The 23,935-nt window shown below is 34.8% G+C and overlaps 2 protein-coding genes across 2 annotated transcripts; one reads left to right on the top strand and one right to left on the bottom strand.

Annotated features, from left to right (window-relative positions):
- Positions 1 to 2,901: 2,901 nt before the first annotated feature.
- On the top strand, positions 2,902 to 10,048 carry LOC114248228 (beta-catenin-like protein 1). The gene is made up of 13 exons (XM_028181406.2): positions 2,902 to 3,123; positions 3,205 to 3,399; positions 3,888 to 4,034; positions 4,302 to 4,433; positions 5,525 to 5,684; positions 5,818 to 5,909; positions 6,482 to 6,613; positions 7,169 to 7,317; positions 8,173 to 8,348; positions 8,937 to 9,103; positions 9,176 to 9,271; positions 9,344 to 9,440; positions 9,940 to 10,048. The coding sequence occupies exons 1-13, from the start codon at positions 3,094 to 3,096 to the stop codon at positions 10,026 to 10,028; spliced, it is 1,662 nt and encodes a 553-aa protein (XP_028037207.1). The 5' UTR covers positions 2,902 to 3,093; the 3' UTR covers positions 10,029 to 10,048.
- A 702-nt stretch (positions 10,049 to 10,750) lies between these two features.
- Gclc (glutamate--cysteine ligase) lies at positions 10,751 to 23,866 on the bottom strand. The gene is made up of 11 exons (XM_028182887.2): positions 23,141 to 23,866; positions 22,849 to 22,960; positions 21,079 to 21,262; positions 20,774 to 20,946; positions 20,500 to 20,699; positions 19,717 to 19,913; positions 19,008 to 19,179; positions 16,990 to 17,187; positions 16,213 to 16,374; positions 15,490 to 15,671; positions 10,751 to 14,145 (listed from the first exon to the last, which is right to left on the bottom strand). The coding sequence occupies exons 1-11, from the start codon at positions 23,396 to 23,398 to the stop codon at positions 13,974 to 13,976; spliced, it is 2,010 nt and encodes a 669-aa protein (XP_028038688.2). The 5' UTR covers positions 23,399 to 23,866; the 3' UTR covers positions 10,751 to 13,973.
- Between the last annotated feature and the right edge of the window lie 69 nt (positions 23,867 to 23,935).

The raw sequence follows: 23,935 nt of genomic DNA on the forward strand, positions 1-23,935 counted from the left end.
GCGTTGGGCTGTCCGTTATCTTATACTAATATTATAAAGCCAAAGAGTTTGTTTGTATGAACGCGCTAATCTCAGGAACTACTGGTCCGATTTGAAAATTCTATCAGTGTTAGATTGCCCATTTATTCAGGAAGGCTATGACATAATAAGACCGATACAAGTGGAGCACCAATAAAGAATGTTTCAAAATATTTTCACTTTCTACGTAACTGAAGTGGGGGGTAAAATTTAGCGTTATGCCAAAGTAACTATTCCACGCGGACGGAGTCGCGGGCAAAAGCTGGTATAGAATATTCTTACGTTTGTCAGCAAATATCTATTGAGTATAGAGATAAGCTTTATTTGTGTTTCTAAGTTAGAACTTGTGTTAAAAATTTCCAATAGCTCATGCAAATCGGTCTTCGAAATAAACTGTGTTGTTGAACTAATATTCTGTGGACAAAATAAACAAGATTAACGACAAAGAATGGCGATTAGTTAAAGACTGAACTGAAAATTATAAATAAATTAGTGATAAGCGGATCTTACCCATTGTGGATCGTAAAACATGTAACTTAACAAATGCAGTGTAAAAAATACACTAAAAACTACATAAAACTATTAGAAATGGCAGACATTATAAAATTAGACATCTTGAGGTAAATAAGGGAGTATTGAAATTTATATTAGGTCGGAAATACTAAAATTGTATTTTTTAAGTCGGAACTAACAATACTAAATTTGTAATTTATCTTAAATTAAAGTACCTGATTTTGAAAACTTTTATAGCTATTACTGCAATTATATTTAAAACTCTGTAAATAGTTTTTAACATTCTGATTTTGAAACATATTTTCATTTAAAAGTTATTAGGTTATTAACTTAAAATTTTTCAATTTACCGCCAAACTTATTCAACACAAATAAACATTACTACTTAGATACTCTGTGGACCAGTTTATAATTTATCTGTATCAAAAATGAATGTAAAAAATGTCAAATGCATCAGCAGGGTGCGCTAAGTTAGCACAGTTTTAATTATCATTGATTATTTCTAAGAAACTACGACGAAACGAAAGCCTTACAATTTTTTTCAATATTAAATAATATTCCTAACGATAATATAACCAAAATTTCGATCAATGCCAACATAAAGAAAAAACACTTGTCCATTTTCTGTCACTGAGTCGGTATTTTTTTTTTTTTTTATTGCTTAGATGGGTGGACGAGCTCACAGCCCACCTGATGTTAAGTGGTTACTGGAGCCCATAGACATCTACAACGTAGACGCGCCACCCACCTTGAGATACAAGTTCTAAAGTCTCAGTATAGTTACAACGGCTACCCCACCCTTCAAACCGAAACGCATTACTGCTTCACGGCAGAAATAAGCAGGGCGGTGGTACCTATCCGCGCGGACTCACAAGAGGTCCTACCACCAGTAATTACGCAAATTATAATTTTGCGGGTTTGATTTTTATTACACGATGCTATTCCTTCACCGTGGAAGTCAATCGTGAACATTTGTTGAGTACATATTTCATTAGAAAAATTGGTACCCGCCTGCGGGATTCGAACACCGGTGCATCGCTTCAACACGAATGCACCGGACGTCTTATCCTTTAGGCCACGACGACGTGCAGAGACGCAGCAGACGTATAGATTGCACGCATCACGCGTGAGCTCCGCACGTTTCACCGTGAAGAGCGTACACTCGATGCGAGTCAATCGATTCCATTTTTGAAACTCGCACTAAGCCTACAGTACTTTTGAGAGTGCTCGATTGTGCGAAGCGTTGCTGTAGTTTGAACATTCAACGTTGAGCATTATGCCGCATAATGCGCTCTTGCGAAAACTACCCTAATATGCAGATAACTCATAATTAAAAAAACAGAAACATATTCGATTAGTTATAAAACCGTGTTTTAGAAACACGCTATTTCCTCCTGATACCCTCTCCGTGCTTTATAGCATTTCGAGCACCGGTCGACGTTCTTGTGGAAGAGTTCGAACGTACAACCCACAGACACTACCTAAGTTTCTTGGAAGATCTTCAGTTCTGCAGGCCGCAATTTCGATCCTGTGATCTTGTGATTTAGCAAAGCACCACTCTTGTTAGACTTGGTGTTAGAAATTCCATCAGGTCGAGGGTATGAGTAATGGGTCTGGGTCTATTTAGCTTTACTAAGATGTGCTCCGTAAGGCGGTACAGTCATTGGATGCACGGCTGTTAAGCACGGAATCTAATGACTGTACCTTTGCCTTTCGAGGTGACGAAGTTCCAGAAGCGTTTCAAGCGAATCAAAAGTTTATACAATTTGTCTATTGCTGGAAAGATACTAATTGGATAGTAACTCGTGGGTTCGTTTAAAGTTTTTCTAGTTTTCGGGTATGCCGATAACCTCTAATCCATACCGTGAGACAGATTCAGCTCGCCATAGCGGCATTTAAAATGGAGAACACAATTATTTGTTGAATAGGTAAAATTTTTAATGTTGTGCAAGCTTTCGGATCCAGGAGCTGTCCGTGATAGCATGTTTTTTAAGCTACTTCTTATGGCATTACTGGTATTTTAAAGGGCTCACTAACCGAGAAATCCTTTATTTACACTTTATCTCCATTACATTTTCCACCATTTTACTTAGAAGTTTATTGTAGCCTTTCTTCCCATATTCTTTCGAGTTTCATTTTTTCCTCAAAAGGCACATACATTTTTGCAGAAAGAGTTTAGTACTTTGCAAGAAATTCATCGTATCCCTTCACCTGTGTAATTGGATAAAAAAAGAAATGGTGAAATAGTTGTGTAGGTACTATCTAGTATCTATGCATAGCTCATAAATTTAAAAATTATCTTCCAAATAAGATATGACCTAAAGGTCTCTTGTCACCAGGTCACAAAATAAAATAAAAAATTATCTATGGCATAATATTAAAACCATAGAATAGACACTTAATTTGATTAAAAACAACAAAAAAAACCTTTGAAACTAACCTTAAAAATAGGGACTTTTATGGACATTGAGAAGTTTGAATTAAAATATGAAAACTCAGGACAGTTAAAAATATCACCAATACGTAATAAGCCCAGAAATTACCTTTTCGCTTAAAACAAAAAATGGATGTTGCCGAGCTATTAACATTCAAAGTAATATTCTTTAACTTAACGTTGCAACAGTTTATTTTATTCAACAAAAAAAAAGAATAAACATAAACCTTAACTTCACAGCCTACGCCAACACCAAAACGGCCAAATGAAGATGAAAGCGATGAGGAGGATCAAGCCAAAAGTGCTAAAATTCGTCGTACCACCAAACTCAAACAGGAACCTGTACATTTGAGCAAGAATATGTTGAAGGAACCCTCGATTACTGATAAAGAACGAGAAGATATTCTTAAATTTGTTGCCACTGAAGTAACAGAGGTAATTATTGTGTTATTTGTAAAATTAAGGAAGAATGAAACAAAAACTATTAGTTTTTAAACCATCCTGTATATTTTGCTGTCATCAAAGGTAGATTGCTTAATCTAATCCTGTTTTCAAATGGTCTTTGTCACTTATGGACATTAATGCTAATAGAAAAACCAAGCTAACCTCCGCAGTTGTCTTTGTTCACACATAATGTAAAGAGGGATATGTTACAGATGAATTATAGAAATCCCAAATGAAAAGAGTTCATTTTATGTATTAATGCAATAAGTAGTAGTGAATACTCCTCGGGCCTTGAAAGATGCAACGGAATAAATAAGATCATACTCATGACAGACATACATAGAAAGGGCAAGATGAAAAGAAAATTAGTTTATTGAGTCAGAAGCTCTGAACAATTTTAACTCATAATCTGAAATACTTCTTAATGTTTATTCAACTAAGATAGTACTTATAAACTCATAGATGCTTTGAATCTACAGGGAGAAGTACTAGATGAAACCACAGTGAAGAAACTAGTTCTCAATTTTGAAAAGAAAGCACTTAGAAATAGAGAGATGAGGATTAAATTTCCTGATCAGCCAGACAAGTTTATGGACAGTGAAATTGATTTACATGATGCATTACAGGTATAATATTGTGTTATGATATTCAGAAGAAACTGATACTAACTTCATTATCAGCCCTCAAGAATTTGTGCAACCATCCTATTTCTGTTGCAATTTAGTTATGTGTTCTGTTCTGAAGTATTAAACAACTATTTCATAATATTATTGGAATGTTGGCTGCATTAGGCTCTTACATAATACTATTATTTTTGGCTGCATCAGGTGGGCTATTCACTCATGTATGCCATTAAAAAATAAAAAAAAACATAAGAATTGTAATTATTACAGGATCTAAGTGCTGTAGCAACAGTACCAGACCAGTATCCTCTGCTTGTGGAATTGAAGTGTGTGAACTCATTATTAGAATTACTATCACATGATAATACTGATGTTTCCACCAAAGTTGTTCAGCTGCTACAGGTATGTATATGCTTATAAATTTTCCAAAACAATGTTGCTGGGCTTTTAGAATAATTAACTCAGTATCCAGTGTAAGCATGACTAAGATAAAAAAACTCATGTCTTCTTCTTTCTTGCCTATTACCCTCTGCTGGATTGTAGGGTTCGGGCTTCTTTCTTTTGTATCTATTCTATTGTAGTCTTGGGCAGTCTATGGGTTAAATAAACTCATGCAAATCATTTATTTGTGTTTCCAGATGTTGTGCGTTTCATTTTCAATGAAATTACATATTTATATGTGGCAATACTGATATAGAGTATATGACAGTTTCTGTCTGTGAAATGTAGGTTACAAGAAAGGGTTTAACCTTTTTAAAAAATGGTCAAAAATAAAAACTGACCTAATTATTACTTCTAATATCTACCCTAATTATTATGTTTTATCTCAAACAAACATCTATGTTATAATTGTTTCTTAAAATATATTTAAATATTAATAATTAATATAAATATATACATATATGAATATTAATATATTTAAAAGCAATGTAGATTAACAAAACATAAGCAGAACTCTTATTATTCTAACTTTTCACTCTCAACTAACCAAATTCAGCTGAATGCAATTTATGTGCCATGTCATTTGGGCCCAAAATAAATGACATGCTAACCATACGGTGATGATGAATTTAAAACTCACATTTAATTCTTATATAATTATGTTTTATCTATAAAAATTGTTTTTTTTTTTTTGTATGATTGTACTATGAATTCCTAAACTATTCATTTTTTTTATTGCCCATGTATGCAGACGTATGCGGCCCACTTGATCGTGAGTGGTTATCGTCGCCCACGGACTTCAGAATGCCAGGGGCAGAGTCAAACTGCTGCCTACCATATAAAATAATGTTGATACTTCATGCTGTTATTGTTAGCATTTCAATAAACTTTTCTGATATAGTGCCATTCATCAATATGCCCTAATTTTTGCCCGTATTGTTTATACAAATAAGTGTATTTTACCCATTTAGCAATAGTCAGCATAGTATGACTTATGTGCAGTACATGATAAAATTGTAATTCTGATAATATTTACAATTGATTTACCTTAGGAAATGACAGATGTTGACATACTCCATGAGAGTGAGGAAGGTGCAGAAGATTTAATAAATGCAATGGCTGAAGCTGAAGCACCTGCATTATTACTACACAACCTGACTCGATTGGATGAGCAGGTACCAGATGAACGAGATGCTGTCCATAATACACTGGGTATGTCAATATATCATAAAAGAATTTCATTTTAACCATTTAACTACAAACTAATAAATATGATATGTTATGATAGAATGATAAATATATAATGGCAATAACTGAAATAATGAAATTTGTCTTATTGTTTAAGGTATTATTGAAAATATCACAGAATTCAGACCGGAGCTTTGTATTGAAGTAGCAAAACAAGGATTTTTACAATGGATTCTAAAAAGACTGAAGGTGACCAAATTGATTTTGTTTAATTACAGCTAAAACTAGAACTAAACCAAATCTAGAACCAATTCTAAGATGCTTTAAGAATGTCTGCCTTCAGTGCAGTCCTTTTTCCTAGTGTGAAGAACTTCACAAAAATATTCCTAAATATATAACCAAGAAAGGAATGTACTCCAAATGAGAACCTTCTCTTCATCCAAAACCTCCTAGTCGGAGCCACAGTAAAATGTTCTGTACAATAATTAGCATGCCTTACATAATGCATATAAATTAAATAATCTTTTTTGTAAATAATGCTAACAGCATTTAGAGGAAAGCCTGTTCGTAAAAAAATACGTTTGAACTATCGAATTTGTAGACAACGCTCGCATATTGACCTTTACACAGTTTTATGTGCTCACAATAACCACTAAAGAACTACCTGACTCTTGACATAAAACTTTTGATTTAACAGTTACTTCATATGGATACACCTAAACACCACTCCAAAATCTTATTTAAATATATTTATTTCACAGACATACGCTTGCTTTAATTTTAAAATGTAAAATTATTGTGATAGTCAATCTTTCTTACAGGTAAAACTGCCTTTTGATGGGAACAAACTGTATGCAACAGAAATTTTATCTATATTACTTCAGAACACTCCCGAGAACAGAAAACTACTGGGAGAACTTGATGGCATTGATGTTTTACTGCAACAGCTAGCGGTATTATTAATCTATTTATTACTAAATTAGACATAATTTAAATTAAATCAGTAATATTTTGGGGTTTTCATATACTAAAACCAAGTTGCCTTCATTCTCAGTCAGTGACTGACCTTATGTCGCAAGATTCGCTTTGGCATTTAATTGTTTCGCTATATTTATTTTTAAACTAGCGGACCCGGCAGACTTCGTAATGCATAATACATCGAAGGAAAAACAAAATTGTTATTTTTATTTAATTTCGAGCATTTTCATATTTATTTACCTTTTAAACCTTCTCTGGACTTCCACAAATAATTCAAGATCAAAATTAGCCAAATCGGTCCGGCCGTTCTCGAGTTTTAGCGAGACTAACGAACAACAATTCATTTTTATATATTTGTAAATAAATATACAAATGCTAAGGCAAGACTAGTAATATAAAGATAGTAGAAATTAACACAGAAACATTGGATTTGTTAAATTTCCATTTCAGATTTCTGGGCCCTCATTCGGCCGTTATTAGTGTGTTGACATGGAAACAATTTTTAAATGACAATCCATTATGTTCATCAGTTTTACAAAAGACACGACCCTAGCGGCGCCGAAGAACAAGAGGCGATGGAGAACATGTTCGACTCGCTGTGCTGCGCGCTCATGGAGCCCTCCAACCGGGACCGCTTCCTGCGCGGCGAGGGACTGCAACTCATGAACCTCATGTTGAGGTACTACTCTACTACTACGCTACCATACCCGATACTGTAGACCGAATGGTAAACAATCGACGTCGCCCTAAACACGTCATTACGGATCCTCCCGATCCATTAACGGTGCTTTTGGGTACCACTGGAGCCGGTTACCGTCCTCGTCGAACCCGTCACTTGCGAAGTTAATTAACCCATAGACACAACCCACTGAAAAAAAAAACTATACTACAAATCTCGCCCACTGATTTTCTTGCCGGATCTTCTCAGTGGGTCGCGTTTCCGATCCGGTGGTAGATTCTGCGAAGCACTGCTCTTGCTAGGGTCAGTGTTAGCAACACTCTCGGTTTGAGCCCCGTGAACTCACCTACACGTCAAGAAGCTGAAATAACCTCTCGAAGTGGTCAAGGAAATTGACTGTCACATCTACTATAATTATTTTTGTGTATAAATAAACCATGATTCATTTTAAAATAACATTATTATTTCTCGTCCCACAAAGATTCTCATCATTAACGTCCCCGCAACTGGTGTGGGAAGTCCAACACTCATATAAATATTAGCCTATCGATTAAGTACATGTATTTTTTAATGGATACCAAGTTTCAAGTCAATCGGATGCATGGTTCAGTATTTATAACGGAACATCCGTAAAAACCACTGTAGATTTATATATTAGTATAAGATTAAGAGGTTACAACATTTTCTTGTGTTTAATTTTAAAAAAAAGTCGCGTATACTGTATTTATCACATTACTTTTAACGTATAACGTTTTTCATAGGAGCACCCTTATTTAGCTCAAGTTCTGTTGTCCAAAATTCGTCATCTGAGTTTTTTTCTTGCTGAACTTTATAAAAGATATTAATGTTTTTCAGAGAGAAAAAAATGTCACGAAATGGTTCTTTGAAAGTACTGGATCACGCTCTCGTGGGACCCGACGGTCGCGATAATTGTAATAAATTTGTAGATATACTGGGGCTTCGAACTGTGTTTCCACTTTTTATGAAAACACCCAAAAGAAAACGATTATTAACTGTTGATCAACACGAAGGTAACGAACCATTCATATTTAGATGTTTCCTATATTATATAAATAATTTATTTTATTAGTTTAATAAGTAATAAATGAAACATTGAAATATTAGCACCAGTTTTTTTGTTTCTTTGTAGCAATTAAGTTGTTTCAGCAAATGAATTTACTATAATTTTGGATTATCACATAGAGATGTAAGAGCGAAACGTGGCAAGATTTACTGGTTATGTTATGAAACATTTAAATGAAAAAAGGTATCCGTGGTATGGGTTAAACACTTGATAAACCTAACCTGATGCTTTCACGCACCTTGAGACATGAGGTCGAAGTCTCAATTACGGTGACCTGCCATTTAAATCGGTCCAAATGCATGAATGCATTACGCCAGAAAGAAACAGTGTTATTAGTGCGAGATTTTTAACGTTCTCGATAGCGTAAAAGTTAACCCAATTTTGTATGCAGTTGGAACAGCGCCCCTAGCGGCAAACGTAGGCAAACGATCCCATTCCATACAAATATGAGCTAACTTTTACGCTAACGTTAAAAAACTCGCACTAAGCACACAGGACGTTTGTGTCAGACTTTACCGAACAAAATCGTTTTCAGAGCACGTAGTATCAATAATAGCATCCATGTTACGAAACTGTCAGGGAAGTCAAAGGCAGAGACTGTTGGCGAAGTTCACTGAAAACGATCTAGAGAAAGTGGATCGATTGTTGGAGCTACATTTCAAATACATGGACAAAGTCGACAGAACCGAAAAAGATATGGAGGTAAAGTGTGATAAACATCATGATACGTAGCTTACAATTAATTCAATATTTCTCAAAAAAAAATTGTTTCAGCGTGAAACTGAAGAATTAGATGATGACGCTCAGTATTTGAAAAGGCTCTCGGGCGGTTTATTCACATTGCAACTTATAGACAGAATAATTTTGGAGGTAATGATGAAATGTCATCAAAAAATTCCGAAGTTATCTTCGATTCAAATTAAGCACTACTTATGATTGTAGGTGTGTACGGCCGGTCCGTCGACGATAAAGCAACGCGTCCAGCGTGTGTTGTCATTACGAGGCGGCTCCCTCAAGATTATCAGACATGTAATGAGGGGTAAGAAGGATTTGATTTTACTTATGCACCCAAACATATATGGAACTCGAAATGTATGTAGGTATACCTATAGAATATACATACCTACATAAATGTCGAGGTATATAGTATTGCCTTTGCAAACTTGACACTTAGCAGACACAGCTTGACACTTATTTGAAAATTTTGGTTGTTACTATTAATACACTTTTTACTGGTGGTAAGACCTCTTGTGAGTCCGCGAGGGTAGGTACCACCGCCCTGCCTATTTCTGCCGTGAAGCAGTAATGCGTTTCGGTTTGAAGGGTGGGGCAGCCGTTGTAACTATACTTGAGACCTTAGAACTTATATCTCAAGATGGGTGGCGCATTTACGTTGTAAATGTCTATGGGCTCCAGTAACCACTTAACACCAGGTGGGCTGTGAGCTCGTTCACCCAACTAAGCAATAAAAAAATACAACGTTTGTACATTTTAATAAAAAGACTACTGCTTTTATAATACATTTTTTTAATGAACAGAATATGCTGGCAATCTCGGCGACGCTGGAAGCGAGGAGTGGCGGCAACAAGAACAACAGCATATATTGCAACTCGTTGATAAGTTTTAATAATAAATCTTTCATAAAAATAATGATTTTTTTATTATAATTACTATGAAAATTTATCCTACGGAAATGTATAATCATATCGGTTTCTGAAGTTTGGCCCTAATAACTGATTACTGATTCGGTTCTGTTCAAACACACTTAATACCGTTTTTTAAATATCTTAATAATAATAATAAAAACTTAAATTTCATAGTAAAAATGTTTTTGACAGAAGGAATCGTGCATAGTGTCCGATAAAGAGCTTACAAAACAAAAATAGATCTGATATTAAAAGAACAGGATGACAACGCGATATTTCGTCAGTCATTTTCTTCAAATACATAAACGGGAACATTTCGTCAATTACATTGAAACGAATTATGACATTTAATAATTATTAGCAATGGTAAACGCCAATCATAGATATGTTAATGATGGCTGATGATGAATGGCTAATATGCTAAGCAAATAGTATTGATTCTTCCTCATATAAATGAAACCATTTTGTTCTATCTCTCACATTTTAGCAATTGGCGCAGTAAATATATTCCTATTCTTTAGATTTAATAATGAAAAAAATCTTTTAGTTTGACAATTTCGTGCACGGAAAAAGTTAATTGTTACCTCCTACGCCTCTAAAACATCAAATGACTATCGTCTTAATGAATTCTATTGAGTGTTTGTGGTTCGGAACATTAGAAAATATTTTTAAAATTATTACTTTGGTACAATGATAAACAAAATAGGATTCATATTTTTATTTAAGAAATAATCACTAACAGTGAAGAAAATAATATAAAATACGCAACAACCATAACATAATAATTAGTCTAATTCTTGCAAATTATTGCATACCAACATCCAAAATTTAATCAACATTTCAAAATAATGAAAATTTGTGCTCAAGTGATGATAATAATTATATTATTATTATTATTCATAAATAATGACGAGAAGAAATAACTTTTCAAGAATTTTAAAGGCGATTAAATCATAAAATAAGTAACATTATATAAGATATACCAGCATTGTGACATTACAGTCTGCAAAGAAGTGACATAGTCGAAGATACAAGTTGAGACAAGCTAACCACTCATGTTGTTGTTATTGGAACAGGTATAACTATCAAGGCAACTAGAAATCTGTTTAATATCCAGGTAAAACACTAAAACAATGTTTTTAAAGTTACATATATTCAATTACGTACTGTATTATATTATGAAAATTAATAATGTAACGGGCCAGCCGTTTTTAAATATTGTTTTAGAAGCATTTAGTACACTTTAACAACCATTGTTTAACAGAGACCATTCGTTTTTAACCAGCCGTCTTTCTTAAATTTTATGTGTAAATGCCATTTAACTTAAGTACATAAATTATGTGTGTGTGGGCGCGTGTGTGTGGGTGGGCGTGTGTGAGATTGAGTGCGTGTGTATGTATGTACGTGCGTGCGTGGATGGGTGCAGGTGTTACACGCACCCACATTTTTAGGCTGGTTTAAATGTGTTAAACACATTCAATTTCGGTACCAGAGCACCAGTTTATTCCAGTTTATAAATTTATGCTCATTTAAAATTTATTTTAAGAAAATCGAACAACTTTGATAACAGACATAACCATCAATCACATTGCAAATTTATTAACTTTTCTGAATTTTATTTGTAGTTTCCTCTTGACTTCTTGTAGTATCTAACTTTTCTTAAATGTTAAATTTGTTAAAAAATTGCAGGGTAGGGGTCCTTGTGCCACGCTAGAGATAAATAGAGTCCTATAGAAACGGTTACCGCGGCAACTTTTGTCAACTTTTTGTCAACTGTACTAATGCGTTGCCGTTAAGTATTATACCGTCGTAGATGAAAAATCCATTCCGGATACGATTTATGCAAATTTCTTTCTTAATGAGCGCCTTTATAGCAAAAGGAGTTTCTATGCCAGGCTATATTCAAATGCATGAATACAAATACTTGCGCCGCAGTAAATTTGTGTATATATGTTATAAGACCGATGTTTCCCAACGTGGGGCCCACGCTCCACAAGGGGGCAATTTGATAATTAAGGGGGCCAATCGCACTAAATTAATATAGAAAATCTGTATTAAAATCATTTTAAATTTGAATTTCAGTTTTTTATTATATGTTTTGAAATATTACTGTATTCTGATAACAATATCATAGTGATTTATTTCTAAAACCTATGGTTTCCTTTTTATGTTAACCTTTATGTTTCTTAAGTGAACAAATCAATTTTGTAATGTTAAACATTATGACGTATGGGGGGTATAAATATTTTAGAAATATTACAGTGGGGCATGGCACAAACAAGGTTGGGAAACACCGTTATAGACGGATACAAGGGGCCTGGACAACAATTTTCGAGGAGCACTCACTGATGGTCTGCCTATATCTGGGGCAAAGCAGTCGTGTATAATGATTGGAAGAATTGCAATTGAGACTAGCTCATCTGCTAACGAAAACAAATATTAAAGTTATTGAAAAAGGCGTGTTTTTTTCTATTTAGATTAGCACTATTATAAAGCGATACGGCATGGGATATTTAAAGAAAATTCTAGAACTGTAAGAAACAAAATTTACAATTTTTCGGGATATAACTGATGGCACAAGGGTGTTTTAACAAACATCGCGGTAGCTTTTCGTAATCAAGATGAGTATCTTGTATGAAACAGACCTTTATGTTCTCGTAACAAAACTGAGATATATATAAAATTACTATTGAATTAAATATTATAATGCACGATGACGGTAAAACTATGGTAACCATAAATCATAAACTAAACTACATTTGTTTCTTCTCATTTTTCCTTTTCAAATCAACAAGATTTAGAACATTCGAAACATTACATTACCAACAGCCTTCACTACAGGGAATGTTGAATTTTTAATAGAATCTTTCTATTGTATTTACTACAAGTATACATAATAATAACATTACGCGAATCGTACACATAATTAATACTATATTTAAGATTTAATATCGAGTTTATTCATTTGATTTCATAATTATAAATATTTTAACTACCACATCGGCTTATAGCTGATGCCGATAACGAATTAAAAACAAACATAAACTTTGAAATTATAAAATGAAAATAATAAACGTGACATTAAATCGCATTATAGTAGAATTATTTTGTCCGTGCAGTTTGGGTCATAAAACATAGCCCGGCTAGGGCGGTGAGCATGTTGGGCGGGCGCATCACCATTATCGATAAAAACAAATGAGTCATCGAAGGCACGTATCGTACACAGTGGCGAGGTGGTATACGAAGGGTGGTGAGACACTGTTATGTTAAGAGTCATTTGTACTTACCTGCAAATTATAGTACGTTATGTCGCAGAGAAATGTGTTTTTATGCATTCGTTCTCTGAATTTCTTTAGTGACACAATAGCTACTCCTTTGTTTTGTATCAAAACGGCAGAATTTATTCAAAATAATATTGTGTTAAAAGTTTTTATCTGAAATAAGAATAGATCCCGAAAAGTTGCAAAGTGTTAATTTCTGCCGTTCTTGTTAACTTGCTGCGGCGATATGTGGTGTAATTGTTCGATTAGTGATTTTTTTTTTCATTTTTATCACTAACCCACAAAATGACAAAACTAAATACACTATCGATAACGCTTATCGACAACAATAATGCGCATCACTATGCCCGTCCATAAGGCTCGTGAGTGGAAGAGAGATCGAAATACTCGCTTCACCGCTCCGATTTTTTATGACCCAAACTGCACGGACAAAATAATTCTACCATAGTATGTAATTGAACTACAAAATATTATTTAATATTACGCGTGTCCAACAATAATTATCGTGTACGGAATTTTAGATATTCGTAGAAGTAAACAAGTATAAGGCAACCGTAAGTACCACTAAAAGTATCTAAGTAGGTCTAAGTCGAGTGCAATTGCAGCACACAAGGCACTACACGCGGTGTAACGCTATCCAGTGGGTTAAGAGCAATCCCTGCTCATCATCTTTGTGAATGCTTTAGGAATGTCTTCGTTTGTTTTCGAAACGTTGCCGCCGCCCAGCAGCGTCGGCGCGGGGATACTTCCGTCCTGTATTCCGTGCGCCGTCTTGAGCAAATCATAGTTAATCTTCTCGGTCACAACGGAGTCTTTCCTGAAAGTTGTCGATAAGATCTAACAAAGGCACATTTACGAATTCAATTTGGATTGCCATTTCAAGATGAAAATATTTTTGCTTGATTGCCTGTTGCATGTTTATGCAAGTTTATGAAAGTAAAACACTATAATTGAGTGTTTGCTAGGATAGAAAGAAAAGAAGGAAATTCTAGAAGAATATGAATCGAATCAACATAATATGGCTTAATGAAACAATTATCTTGTTGAATGCTTACTTTGCTTTCGCTTTTATTGGGTTCGTGTGAAATCTTTGTTGCATCGGCGTTCCTTAGACTATGATTTTGTAATTTGTAATTTATTTAAATCTTGAAAATGGTCACATGGATATCTATGTATAATACAATACATTAGTACCAACCATGATTTTGAAGCGTTTCTTTGATTTTGAAGCTTTTCCGCAACTTTTTTTTATTGCTTAGTACCTACCCGTGCGGATTCACAAGTGGTCCTACCACAAGTAAATTGAAATATTGAATGAGTATATCGCATATACGGTGCTATAAAGCCACTTATGCAATTTTTGTTAACACTGAACTGAGTATGAGAAAATACATATTTTAATAGTAATTAGTGAGACGAGAGAGATGTTTGCTTTTACTGATGGAATTTAAAGTGATAGTTTAAATATTATCATTTTATTTCTTTAGCCTAGCAGAACTATATAAGAATTATATAACGATGCCTCCAATGAACACTACTCTAACTCAAAATTTTGAAATTTGGGTTTTCCACGCAAATCGCTTCACTATGTTAAAAGTATTACAATTAATCATTATTGATGGGGTTCGAAGCAAGAGTAAATCAGCTAGTTACACAAAAAAACCATAAATATATCTGCAATAATAAAGATTTTATCAACTTTTTTCGTTTAAACGCTCCTCCTGTAAATCTACGAATTTGGAGTTAGCGTAGTGTTCATTGGAGGCATCGAATAAGAAGATGTTGAATTTTTCAACGTTTCTCCTGAAACATTACATAATTTACATAAGTGACGTTATCGCACTGTATGTGCGATATGAATGAATATTGTTTGAAATATTGAAACATTGTAAGAAGAAAAATGTAATGTGAATTTACCCGGTCACCGTCTTAGTCGAACCCGTCGCTTGCGACTGTCCACTGAGTTTCTCGCCGGATCTTCTCAGTGGGTCGCGTTTCCGATCCGGTGGTAGATTCTGCGAAGCACTACTCTTGCTAGGGCCAGTGTTAGCAAAACTCCGGTTTGAGCCCCGTGAACTCACCTACACGTTAGGGTGAAGCTGAAATAGCCTCTCAAGGCTATCAGCATAGGTAGGAATAAAAAAAAAGAGAATTGAATTACTTGTAATGCGGGTGGTTAGTGACGAACGCTCGCAGCCAGGAGGCCGTGGTGACGATGTCCCCGGCGGCGCGGCGCTGGATGAGCTTGAGGTACTGCTGCACGGAGCAGTGCGTGTCCGCGTCCACGTCCATCCCGGACAGGTACGACTCGATCAGCGGTATCAGTCCGGGGAACACGCCCTCCTTTAAAGTATGTACAGTAAAGTAAAACCCGATGAACTTGTGCGATAATGAAATTTACATAAGTCTGGAGATATTTGAAAAGGTTTTTTGTTTCAAAGTTGTTTTAGCGGATATGGGACGGTAGTGTCTTCCAAAAAGTCCTTAATTTGTGAGGTGATGATTCGGAGAAATAAGTTCCCACTACAAAAAAAAGGGGTCGATCGACCTAATAGTTTAATTTAATTTCCGTTCGCTCTGACTTTGTTTAGGATAAGAAGTCTTGGCTATGGCTTTAGTTGGATTTAAATGTGCATTTGGAATTCTATTTATTTGCAATACAGGTTGATTCCGTTGTTCCGGAACCAAGGCGCAATACTTACGAGATTCGTGTTAACCAGTATAATATATACATCTAATAAAGAAAATCAACGAAAAAAAGATACTACGCGTGACATTCAGGACGTTAGTTTGTGAGACTACGGACACAGTACCGTATAACCGCCTTCAAACCCATACCTATGAACTAAGAGCGTGTAGCAGCACGCATTAAACAAATGTTTACCTTTCCGTTGACAATGTCGTTGATGGACATCTCGTGGTACTCGTCGGTGGCGTCGCTGTGCGGCGGCGCGACGTCACGTGGCGCGCCCACGTCACGCCTCCACCAGAACTTCTCATTCAGACACGCGCCTCGACGCTGGGCACGCTGCATGTTCTCGTCCACCTTTTTAGAGACAACATAAAAGAAATCTAATACTACAAATCCAATTACTTTTATTTTGTACTAGCTGTACCCGTCCGCTTCGCTGGGCAATTAAAAATTAACATTATTATTTCTGCCCGCCACAAAGATTCTCATCATTAACACCCCCGCAACTGTTGTAGGGAGTCCAACACTCATATAAATATTAGCCTATCCATTAAGTAAATGTATTTTCTACATGGATACAAAGTTTCAAGTCAATCGGATGCATGGGTCAGTAGTTATAACGGAACATTCGTAAAAACCACTGTAGATTTATATATTAGTATAGAAGAGTAACGCAATCTATCGTTAAATAGCAGAAACGAATATCAAAAGAACTAGTCATATCGAGAACGATCGACAAACGTAACGCCATCGATTATTAAATAAAGGAAACATATCGAAGCCGATCAACTGAAGCGAAGCGGAAGAAGTGAATTGTGATTTGTAAAGTGTTCTAAGTGTTTAATAGTTTTATTTATCCGAAGTCCCAGCACGTAACACTATGGAAGAGCTGCGTTGGTAGTCGATTATTATTAAATTGTATTCCCTCCTATTACGCTGAATTCATGGTACTTGTTGCGGCAACATTACCTTGCTGATGGGCATGACGAAATTGAGTTGATAGGAGAGTATGACCCGTGTGAGCAGGACAACAAAGCAGACGTAGGCCGCGTTCTCGAAGTCCGTGAGTTGAGCTTCACAGGGGCGGAACTCTACGCGCCAACCGATCGACGAGTTCGGGGGCGGCGGCTTGAACCTCATGGTCTGCCAATTCGTCGACTGTATATTCTAAAATCGAAGTTTACACTTAAATAAATTTAGATATTTTAACTGACTCGGTCGGTGGTGCAATAGTTAGCGGCCCTGACTATTGCTTCGTGGGTCGTGGGTTCGATTCCCGCATCGGGCATACATTCGTTTCATGAACATGTTTGTTTGCTCTTTGTCTGGGTGTTTATTATTTAAAAACATATATATTTAAACGTAACTAAGTATGTATGTCAGTCTCTGGTACTCATAACACGGGGATTTCTAATTTGGGGCCAGATTACCATGCGTGATTTGCTCCCCGTTATTTATTTCTTATTATTTTAATTAATAATGAATACATCGTATGGAAGTATTAATTTTGATGGCTTATAGACACAATAGAAAATCACACCGTCATTTTTCTATTGGTATGTGCATAAACCAGTCTTTAAAAAATTAATAAATAGTAAATGAAATTCGTAACATTATTAACGCTTATATCAAGAAATTCATTCTCAACGCCTCGCACAAACAATACTCGTAGTTACTCAACAATGGCTTTTCATGAAATTATGGTTGGTAATAAATTAATCATGTTTTGAAATTCTTTAATTTATTGTACACAGGTAATCGGTTTTAGGTTGGATTTTTAGTATTTTTTAACATTTCATAATAATTAAAACCTCTCTTACGGTTTAGACTTACTTACGTTTTTACGTTTAGTATTTTACTTTATAATTTTCTTGGTGATAGACTTATAAGGTGTTGTTATTATTCGTTAGCTAGTATAAATAGTTGTTATTGTATAGTTATTACCTATATAGTTATTATTCGTTGATGTTTGAATATTGTGCTAACCACGTTCTATTCTTCTATAAAAATATTTCTTGACTTTAACTTTTTTTTTTCAAAGTAGAAAGCAGTATAATATTATACCTACGAATCGCGAAAAACTAACAAAAACAAAAATTTTAATGAATTTCAGTACTGCGCTAAGATAAATAAGCGGTTTGACCTTGCAGTATAAAAATTGGATTTCTTTATTGAAACATTATCACTATACAATACGACCTTCGCAGCAAGGTCGATTTTCATTGATACAAAAAATGCGACAATTCAGTAAAATTAAGCCATCTAAAAAAAAAGTGTTGCTGAGTGCATTATGTGTCTGCGCAGTCCAGTGCCTCCTTTCTATATATTTCTGATGCGCATTAAAATTGATTAAATCATTACTTAATATTTAAGAAAACATTTACTTCGACGGTCCGATCGATAAATTTTTTCTTATGTCAGGACAATAAAATGAAAGTTGAATTTCGAACCGGTGTTGCTACATATACTTGTTGTGGTAAGCACTCTATACTAGGTGGGCCATTGTTGGCTTTTCTATCCAATATGTTATGTATTAAAACTTAATTATTTTTAAGTTGGTAAGACAATTGTACCCTTCCCTCTCTTCCCCCTGAATGATCATAAATAATACATGCGGATAAAAGTGCTCCGAGGTTTTATTAACAAATCCGTCCTAACAATCAGTTTACCGCTCTCAACTTCCTACAGCAGTTCTAGTATCTATCTATGGCAATACAAATATGGAAACCATTTTGACAAGTATTTAAAAATAACGTTTATAAAATAATTAACTTATATGCTTAATGCTTTTTCAAAGCTCCATAAGAATCTCCTATCGTTTGAGACGCAGAAAACGCACCGTTCATACTCTTTGGACAGATGATACACTGAACTGATAACCAGGTATTTGGGAGTCATCATGGATAGCTCCATGGCCTTCCGATTTGACGTAACTGTCTCTGACAACGCAGCGCTTATCTACAATTTGACCATAAAAAAAAACTAACCTCAAAATGATCAGTATCGTTTTCGTCATCCTGGTGAACTTTTTCAGAGAAGAGAGAGACGGTGTCTCGTATGAAGAGATGTGCCACGTGCAGGGCGAGGGGGTGGTCGATTCCTCCCTCGCGGAGTCGCTTGTAGATGTTCTGGTCGTGCACGATTGGAATGTCGTTGTATCTGGTTATTAAACATTAAGGTGTTAAGAGCGATTGTCAACCGTCCGCATTGCGGGACTAAAGATTATAATCAACTAAATACATATCTCTAAACTGCTTAAGCCTCCGTCATTTTTATTATATTTTATTATTATTAAACTAGGTCAATGTACGAACCAATCGAGCCCAGACATGTCGCGTTGAGGCATGAGATTGAAGTCTCATTTGTGTTTTAAGAGTCTATTCTACCCGTCAATGAGTACGATGACTCGCGGATGAGCGACGTTGATCAACGTCAACCAATAGCAATTTCAAATTTTCGCTAGATTAACTAATTTCACGAATATTTAAAAATTCGAAGCGTTCGTGGTGGTTCGTTCGTGTAAGTGTGATCACCGTTCTTTTTTTTTTTGTGGTCCAACTAAAAGGATGTTGGGTTTCTGTGAAACTTTGTGTAAATAAAAAGCACCCACATTTTGACGCCTTCCACTGTGAAGGAAGAACAATAATAAAATGTAAAACAAAATCTAAATTTAAAATTATTAAAAAAAAAACTCACTTTTCATTTTGTGGTGAGAGATAGGAATCGATTGAATCATAGCGTGACTTTTGGATTCGAAACTTATTGTTCTTGAGCGGCTCGAGGCCTCTCTCCTCGCGCGTGCGGCAGTCCACAGATGCAGAAATTACGTTCCAACGACAATCCACGTCGGTGAGGTAGCCACGGTATATGGGCGACGCTGCCGATAACGCCAACTAAATGAAAAATTTAAAAAGACATTTAATATATTTTATGTTGAAGATATTAAGTTAAACGTTCACTAATGTGACATTTCATTTTACTACCATGACTTAGTGAAAGTTCAAAATGTTTCAAACGCAAAATGCACGTAACATTTCGCTGTCGTATACAAGTTAGTGGAATAGGCGTTAAATAATGTTATTGAGATTGTGAATGGCGGCATGCACGTTGTGATATCTATGGGCTCCAAAAAACCACTTAACACCAGAACATGTGCGGTAACATCAATGACAGTAAAACCACACTCTCTTTACTGATATTTACTAATAGTCATAAAATAATAATAAAGACAAATAAATTATACACAGCTATATGTAATAAATCTTTTTTGATTATAAAAAAAGCCGTATGCTCGTCTGTCTATATAAGGGCAATAAAAAAACCGGAGGCACCGCAGTTGTTGACATTTGTCGTAACACGTATTTACAATTGAACATTATACTCTTTCTTGTGTTTTTTCAACAAGGTATTTTCTAAAAGAGTTTTTATTATTAGTGTAGATATCTAAGAAAAATACTATAAAAATTGATAAAGGCATACCATTATTGGACATAAAGGGGCTAGCTGATCGTACAGAGTGCGTGCCTCGGTAATGCAACATGCTTGAAAGGTGAGTTGCAAACAGCAACAGCCCATACCGAAGCCCATTGCGTCCATATACACGCAATCTGGCTTTGCAGCATCCGGCTCAAGTGTATGAGAGTTATCCACTGGTATCTTTGTATTTACATCACGAAACACTGAAATATTAAAACATTACTAATTTCTCATATATCTATTTTAATGTAGTGTATTAAATAGTACAAAATAGCACCTGGTATATTTATAGCAACCTTTTCGCCTCTTCTCAGTCTTATATTTGAAGTCAGAGTCTTAAATCTTGGATGTCCTTGATATATTCCCTCGTCTGGGAAATAATGAGATCTGGTAACGCCTTCATTAGGAGTTGGTTTGTAAGGTGGACTTGTGAAGTTTGGACAACCCAATCTAAAAAGGATTTTATAAATCAGTAAAATAAGACTAAGCCTAATTCTAAGTACCTGAAATTACAGAAATGACAAAAACGATGACCTATCTACCTAAATAGACCTATTAGATTATTTTACACAAATTATTCACCTAGGAAAGTTAGTTATACTCATTATAACTTCACCATCCTGCAACAGAGCGCTGGCTTCGGCTCGGCGATACTGCATATTGGCTTCCACAATGTTGAAATGTGCTAAAAGTCCTCCATATGGCTTTCCTGGGGTACCCTCTACCATGTAGCCTCCATACTCCGGCCGCCATAGGGATTTTACATCTGTAATCATTATTAACCATTCATTTTTACCATTTAGCTAAAATATATCGCTAGTCTCCTATCTATTTGTTCTCAAGAAGGGCATTATTATTTTATAAAAAAATGCATAATTCCATTACAAAGACATCCATAGGTCGAGTGAACTGGATTAAATTCTCGCAATGGCTTTGAAAACAAGCATATCTCAATTAACACCTGCATTAAAATATCTTGTATTTTCTTTTATAGAATCAGAACCAGAAGTGATTTTACCCTCCAAAGGGTAACCTGACAGACTCCTCTAGTTAAAGGCCTAACGCAACAACTTCCGTGCTTTTAAATTTCCAGTTCCTAGGGTATTTTCAGGATTCCCAGCAGGTACTCCGATACCCTGATTAATGATAATGGCGTTTCAAAATATATAACTATATAACTTTAAAAAAATACATACTTTTCATCACATCAAATGTATTTCATAAAAGCAAAACTTGTGGCAGACACAAAAGTTCTGGCTTTAAGCACTAAAAAATCTGTGCCAGTGACATTACAACTAACAACTAAATACCCTGAGGCCAACTACTTCCAATAATTATACAGTAAAACCTATATGTTCCGAAAAAGCTCAAATGATCCTGATCAGATTTTACGACTATAGACTTGTTCAGCAGTTATGCCATCTATTAGAAATATGCAGATTTTTTTTTGTCAACAAATCACAGATTTAGCATGGAATATTCACTAGCCCACATAAATTTAAAATTTTACAATTTTGTTCTTATGTATATTTTACAACATAAGGCAAAAGTGGGTTAGTCATAACAAAAACTATCAATGTTCAGCAATTATTTATATAAGGAAAATGGCAAAGTCATAGTGATCACTATTAAATTACAATAAAACACAGTCATGGAATATTTAATTCAATACATATTGCTGTGTAGAGGGAAAAATGTTTGGTTAAGCCAACAAAGAGCCAATCTCAAGGGAACAAAATTTTTCACCAAGATGGTGATATATATAGCTCAACAGACCTAAGGTCTGAGTGTTGTTGTTCAAAACCTGTAAAAATGCAAAGCTATTTCTATAAGGTTGTTAAGGCAATTAAGGCTTCTGTCAAATATCTTATTTACTACTTCAATATGATTTCTAAAATTATAAAATGAATTTCCTACATCAGTGTATCTAGAATTCTGCTACTTTGTAAATTGATCTTCAAATCGAATTTAAATGTATCTGTATCATCAATGGAAATTAAATTAAATAAATGACCTAATATGAATAATGTAGGTTTTATATAAAATGAATAAGTTAATACTTAAGCTGATAATCGAATTGAATTCAAACTTTATCCTAATTGGTAATTGCCTAAGTCTCTGATATAGTACCATTAGCATACAACAAGGGTAAAAGTTGGTTAAATTATGTTCACATTTAAGTGAAATTTATTGCATTAAGAGCTCAACCTTGGTAAGTTGTGCAATTTGTATTAAATGAATAAATGACCAGAGTTTTGTCTCAAATTTATTGCAATATTTAAAGTTGTTCATAAAATTTTTTGTTTAATAAAGGCATCATAAATGTTTGTGTGTAATAAAAAAACAACTTACTCTGTGGGTCTGCAAGTTCTTTTTCTTGTAACTTGGGCAATAGCTCATTTGCCCTAAGACTTACTGTGGCTCTTTCATTCTTATCATCGAACTTCACTATCACATACTCCACCTAAAATTTTACAAATTGAACTTCTTGTAATTTTCATTAATGAGTTGAATTAATTGTAAACTCGATAAATATGTTTGTGTACAAATATTTATATTATTTTTGAACATTTTTTATTTGCCTTACAATGTGATTTTATGGAAGTGGTCTTGCGATTGTGTTATTATTGTGACAAAAACAAACCTCATCACCCCACTTAAGAACATCACCAGTGCGATCTTGAAGTTTTCTGTACAAATTAATGAATTGTTCTACACCATGTTGTCGTACGTGCTCTGCCAAAGCTTTAGTTTCCTCCCAAGACAGTGGGCTACCTTCAGTTAGCAAACCCATATTAACCGACTGAACCCGAAACAGATTTAAAGTTATATGAAGACTGTGCAATTTTTTGCGAACACGATTAAATATAGACACAGCACTAAGTCGAAAAAAAAAGTTCATGTAAGTTTATAAACAAGTTTCAACGAAGGGGAACAAAATACGTTTGTCGTAGTCTCGTTTGAAAACAGTCTTTTTCACAATTTACACATTTCGCAATTGGTAATATTCCACGAATTAATATAATACTCTAAACTCTAAAACCGAGTTTGTTATTGTATAGTAGAGGACATCTAATATACGATATTTGGTGAATCGGCAATATTTATTTAAATTTCACGAGTTTGCGTGTTGTTAATTTAAACAAAATGTTATTAAACAAAATGGTACGACACGCGTTTTTGTACGGATTTCATGGAACTATGACAAATATATTAAGTGTATAATCTATGACTATGACCTTTTCATTTCATTACAATTTCAACTGATTGCATGATATAGGTACATATTACTACATATTCCCTTCCAATTTAGTAGGTAGGAACGGTACGGTACCGTAAACGTAGGTAAACTCGGATTTATCAACTCAAATTGTCACTGTCAAATGTGCTTTACATATTAGTATCAACTGTCAAAGGTGACTGAAGTTAGCCCCTCAAA

The sequence above is a fragment of the Bombyx mandarina genome, chromosome 15 (assembly GCF_030267445.1).
Source record: "Bombyx mandarina strain Sakado chromosome 15, ASM3026744v2".
Classification (NCBI taxonomy): domain Eukaryota; kingdom Metazoa; phylum Arthropoda; class Insecta; order Lepidoptera; family Bombycidae; genus Bombyx; species Bombyx mandarina.

Excerpts from the sequence above, each read along its gene's own strand:
- Gclc (XM_028182887.2), bottom strand. The coding sequence starts at position 23,398 with ATGAACTTTTTTTTTCGACTTAGTGCTGTGTCTATATTTAATCGTGTT. Across the intron at positions 16,375-16,989 it reads TCGTCATGCCCATCAGCAAG|GTGGACGAGAACATGCAGCG; the intron begins GTAATGTTGCCG and ends GTCTCTAAAAAG. Across the intron at positions 14,146-15,489 it reads ACTAACCACCCGCATTACAA|GAAAGACTCCGTTGTGACCG; the intron begins GTAATTCAATTC and ends GACAACTTTCAG.
- LOC114248228 (XM_028181406.2), top strand. The coding sequence starts at position 3,094 with ATGGATGTTGCCGAGCTATTAACATTCAAA. Across the intron at positions 9,272-9,343 it reads TAGACAGAATAATTTTGGAG|GTGTGTACGGCCGGTCCGTC; the intron begins GTAATGATGAAA and ends TTATGATTGTAG. Across the intron at positions 9,441-9,939 it reads TATCAGACATGTAATGAGGG|AATATGCTGGCAATCTCGGC; the intron begins GTAAGAAGGATT and ends TTTAATGAACAG.